The sequence below is a fragment of the Thunnus thynnus genome, chromosome 17 (assembly GCF_963924715.1).
Source record: "Thunnus thynnus chromosome 17, fThuThy2.1, whole genome shotgun sequence".
Taxonomy (NCBI): Eukaryota; Metazoa; Chordata; class Actinopteri; order Scombriformes; family Scombridae; genus Thunnus; species Thunnus thynnus.
This window is the reverse complement of record NC_089533.1, coordinates 22198434-22203621: the sequence shown is the minus strand read 5'-3', so window position 1 is coordinate 22203621 and position 5188 is coordinate 22198434. Positions and strand designations below refer to the sequence as shown.

Here is a 5188-nt window from a genome sequence, read left to right as displayed (position 1 = left end):
TTCAACAAATTATTATTATCTTTAAAAAATAAAGACAAATATTATTTTCTTAATCTCCAAACATTCATGAATTTAGATTCAGCATTGTAATCCAAAGTTCATGATCCAGGTTTGAATCTCTAGAGCTCCTGCAGCACAACACTAGAGGGAACACGTGGCTCAGTGTTTTCAGCTCAGGCTGTCTATGATAGAAATGTCTGCAGAGGCATCTAGTGGCTCTAGATGGGCACAGCAAACTGCAGGAGCTTCAACATTTGCACACAGCTACATTAGAGACAGTTTTCCTGAAGTTTTGAAAATGACAAACAAAAGAAAATTATATAAATATTTATTTGCAACATCAAAAGGTATACAAGGAAGAATAAAGTGCTTTGTACTTAAGATTTCTTTTCAGCTTATTTGAATTAGGACAGTAGTTTAATAGTGCATGTTTATCTCCTAGCAGGGGTTGGAAAATCATCATGTTTATACAAAGCAGGAAGACTCAGCTGCGAAGGAAACAAAATACTTTGTCTTAATCACAAAATGGCATTTACATGGGTAGTTTTCTGTACTCAAGTTGGCTCATTTTCTGTGCACATTAACTAGTGATACATTTCAAAACCAATATAAAACTTTCATACACTGCCAGTCAAAACTTTTTAAACATTGTATATTTTCAGACTTGTTGATTAATCTTAAGCAATTTAATAGTAAATTAAGTATAAATTTAAATAAGATTATATAATAAAATATCTTCTTATTATTATTAGACCGTTTTTTTTTTCCTTTTGTTGGAATCAATCAAGTTAGTCTCCTGAAGCAGAAAAATACTAGATTGTATATTTGTTTTGCTTTTGGTTTGAAGTTAACAGGGTTCAGTTGTAAAAAGGTTATGTCACCTCTGTCTGTGCACTAATCACAATAGAGCATTTTAATCAGAATCAGATCCCAGTTCAGAGATCGTCTGCTTATATTGCCACCACCATCAAACATATCTGATCAAACTATACCCAAAGCAAACACTGAACCAGTCCTGATGAAGGAGATAGGTTGCATTTTTTTGTTTAACTATAAATGAATATAACCTATGGATTTTCTTTTGTCGTTTTTTTTTTTTTTTACTTTAAGTGTTGTTATTCAGTGAGGAATATTTAATTCAGTATAGTTTAATATAATATTTTAATATCATTTTAGAGTCATTTAAGTGTTTGAAGCACTGCAGACACTGAGAAGTGAACAGAAAATACAGAGAAACATAAAGTATCTCCGGACAGTTTAGCACCTAGAAACTGAGTGGAACTCTAATTCATTAAATCAAATATATTCATACAGTACAGTTACATTTGTCTGTCACGGGAGCCTAATTAGAGTGATCAAAATCTTGGTTATTTATAAGTCACAGTTATCTATAATACATATATACTTGAGAATAAAACCATAAATGCTAAGATATTAGTTTTCATTTGGCTGGCAGTGTATATTTGTCAATAAAACTGTTTACCTGCGCTTAACATGTTCCTGGATATTTAGCAGGTTTTGCAATAATTATTTATACAATTTCAATTTTAAAATCTGCTCATTGTTCAGATGCACACATAGTCTCTACAATAAGTCTTTGTTCACAGAGCCACGTTGACACAAAAAACACACCGCTCAAGCAATATAATCAGCAAAAACAAATTCACGAAAAAGAACAATAAAATAAATATTCAAGAATGAGAGTTGGAGTATCATCAGAAACAGCGGGAACACTGTTCTGACAGCCTGTACTGTATGACCAAAGGGTTTATAGGGAAAAAATACATTCAGTCCTTTGACAATCCCATCATTAAAATGTATAGTACTTTACATGTATCAAGTAAATGTATTTTCTCTTTGAATAACACTTACTATTACTTTGTACCATCTGCTTGTTCCAGCATGCTGAACCAGCTGTTTTGCTGCCCCCACATAAAGATGGGCAACTATTCTGTTTAATTTAATCTATTATATAACCATCATAAACAACTCACATGACATACAGTTACACTAGACGTTATCGTCTTAGTCCCAATCCTGTGACTTATTGCACATTTCCACTCCTCAACCTTCATCCCTTTGTTTCCTGTTATGCTTTAACAGTGGCTTCACATCTTTCTACTATCAAAACAGTGAGTACACTTAGGCTGCATGCATCTCAGTTTCCAAATAATAAGTCAGAGGTGCTCTGTGTTTCATTTTCCAACTCCAGACCTTTGGCGAAGAACAACAGCACAAACATTAATTAAAGTCACCTCTTAGTATTGTTTCTGTTATCACTGGCTGCAACCTCCACAAGAAACAAACCAAGAATAAAGTGACCCATAAAGTCAAAAAAAAGTCTAATCACTCTGCTTTCTATTGATAACATTAAAAGACTAATATTAGTTAGACTTTCAGTGAAAGTCAGCATTAGTGCTATTCTGTTCTGTTTTCAATATATTTATGTAAAAATATGTTTTTAACAAGAGATTTAAAATGCAGTGGCGTCTTCCTATACACTAAATTGCAGTAAATCAAGACATTTGTCAAAAGTAATTTTCTTAAGGAATCTTAATATCACATTCAGAAAAATACTCTTTCTGCTACACTCAGTGATTGCACTTGGAATGGTCTTGTTGGTATACTGCACAGCAAAATCAGTAATCTCTCACTGATACATACTAAAACACCTGGATAAAAGGAGGGTTTTTATGTTTTTCAGGAAAAGATTCAACAAAGCAGCGAAAGTGCAAATAGAACTACTGCAGACGTGATGAGCAATTAAATCCCATGAACAACATGGAGATTATCAAGCATAAATTGTCCACACTTTGATTAAACAGTGCATCTTGAAAATCGATTGAGCTCAGTGCTCTTCAAAAAGGAAGAGAATTACATCAAAACTGCTATTGCTTTCATAAAATGTCTTGTTTACAGTCACGGAAAAAAATCTTAAGTAAAATTCATTTTAAACTAAAATGTACATACAGTCTAAAACATGACTCAAGTTTCTAGGCTTTTTCTGCTGTTGTGCTTTCCTTTGTTTATGAAATAAAAAAGAAAGGGAGTGAAAAGCCTGTCAGCGCTTTTTTTAGACATCCTTTGTCCTGCAGAATCTGTCTGGTTGGTTGTTATGGCTCTTCAAGGAATGCAGTTGAATCTGACAAAAATTGTTTAGGAAAACAATTTCTTCTCTTTCTTAATTTTTAATCTCCATGAGAAGAAAAAAACAAATATAAATGTAAAACACATAACACTGGCAAGGCAAAAGGGGTTTGAATTTCTGTACATTGAATCCCAAAATGAACACATCACCAAGAAATCTGTGAAACGTGAAACTGCACCATCCCTCAGCTCTTTAGATCTCTTGCTCGCTCTTGTAGGTCACTGGATCAAGAGGAATGGCAGTCTGTAAGATGTCAAACTCCATCTGGTTATTGTCCATGTCCAGAACACACATGACATTGTTACTTCCAGATGTCATGGTCGCATTGTCCTGGAACATATTTTGAAAGTCTACAGAAACTGAGGTCCTCCTCTCCTCTGCCCTCTCCTTCGGTACAATCTGATTAGAGTCGAAGATGTCCTCCTCTTCCTCCCCGCAGCTCAACGCTACCTCATTCTCATAGCAGAAGGCGCCCAGTGATCGGGGGATCAAGTCTTTTGTGGATCTACAGGCAGAGGCGGGGGTGGCAGGAGAAGAGGCCCGGCTTGCAGCCTCATCGAGCTCTTTGGCGCTGAGGTGGGGTGTCGACGGCACCTCATAAGTCTTGTGGAAGCGAGCATAGTCTACCTTGTAGCAGTTGTGGTCTTCATAAATCACTGGCTCGAACCTGTGACCCCAGAAGATCTCTCTGGCAAGGTAAGAGCTACGGAACTGTGTGGTCATGGCCGTGGCCTCCACCATCCCCTCCAAGATCACTGCAATCTCAAAGTCATCAGTCTCCAGATCAGCCCGGCTTAAAGTATACAAGGGGCTATCTTTATCTATCTCATGGATTATAACCAGTGGCGACACTAGAAACAGCCTGTCTGTGCCCTCATCATAGCCCACATTGAGGTCCATCTGCTCCATAGGGATAAACTCACCCTCAGCTGTGACATATGACCGTATGAGCTGGGCGCGGACATGAGCCTCCACAATGTGGCTCCTCCGCAGGTTACCCACCCTCCACATGAGGCACAGCTTGCCATCGCGCATGGCAATGACAGCATTTTTGGAGAACATCAGGGTCTGGTTCCTCTTCTTTGGCCTCGCCATCTTGGCCATGATGGTACCGATCATGAAAGAGTCAATGATGCAGCCCACAATTGACTGGATAACCACTGTTATCACAGCGACAGGGCACTCCTCTGTAACGCAGCGCCAACCGTAACCAATGGTGGTCTGGGTCTCCATGGAGAACAGGAGTGCCCCAAGAAAGCCCTGGACATGAAGTATGCAGGGCATCCTTTTTGGCTGCCCTCCATCTGCGTGTCCAGAGGTGGGTCCATGAAACCCTGCCACCGCCAGCCCATCATTCTTCACCATAGGTTGCTCCTCAAAGTCTCCATGTACCAGGGAGACACTGTAAAAGATGATGCCAAAGAAAAGCCAGGAGACCATGAAGCTGGTGCAGAATATAAGCAGCAGGTATCTCCAGCGGATGTCCACACAGGTGGTGAAGATGTCAGCTAGGTACCGCTGCCTCTTTTCTTCCATGTTGGTGAATACAACATTACATTGTCCATTTTTCTTTACAAACCGGCTCCGTACTTGGTTGGAGCCCCTAGTCAGAATCTTCCCGTTGTAGTTGTTCATCCCTCCTCGTCCCTTTGTGCTGGGCACGGCAGCGGAGGCTCCCGACCTCCTCCTACTATCCTCTGTTTCTGTCTGGCAGGCTGAGTGCAATCCGATTTTGGGGGCACTGTGGCCGTTATGGAGTCCTAAGCTAGAGATCTTCTGGCGTTCCTCCTCTGGTAAAATGTCTGACACAATGCTGTACCTGTCAGGCCAACAGAGAAGGGAAGATTAGGATTCAAATATTTGGTGAACAATTCAGTGACATTAAATTGATACAAATACATTTAGTTAACACCATGAGATTTAACAACACTTTAGAGATGAATGTGGTAATATCAAATGTACACTGGGTTAAAGCTGATAATCCAGCCAATATCTGCTTTTTATTAGACATCTGCAGCCACTGCAGATAAGATGTAGGTT

General features: G+C 39.0%; 1 protein-coding gene across 1 annotated transcript; it reads right to left on the bottom strand.

Annotated features, from left to right (window-relative positions):
• Nucleotides 1–312: 312 nt before the first annotated feature.
• On the bottom strand, nucleotides 313–4888 carry LOC137201345 (ATP-sensitive inward rectifier potassium channel 12-like). Its single transcript, XM_067616351.1, has one exon. The coding sequence runs from the start codon at nucleotides 4781–4783 to the stop codon at nucleotides 3341–3343; it is 1443 nt and encodes a 480-aa protein (XP_067472452.1). The 5' UTR covers nucleotides 4784–4888; the 3' UTR covers nucleotides 313–3340.
• Nucleotides 4889–5188: the final 300 nt, after the last annotated feature.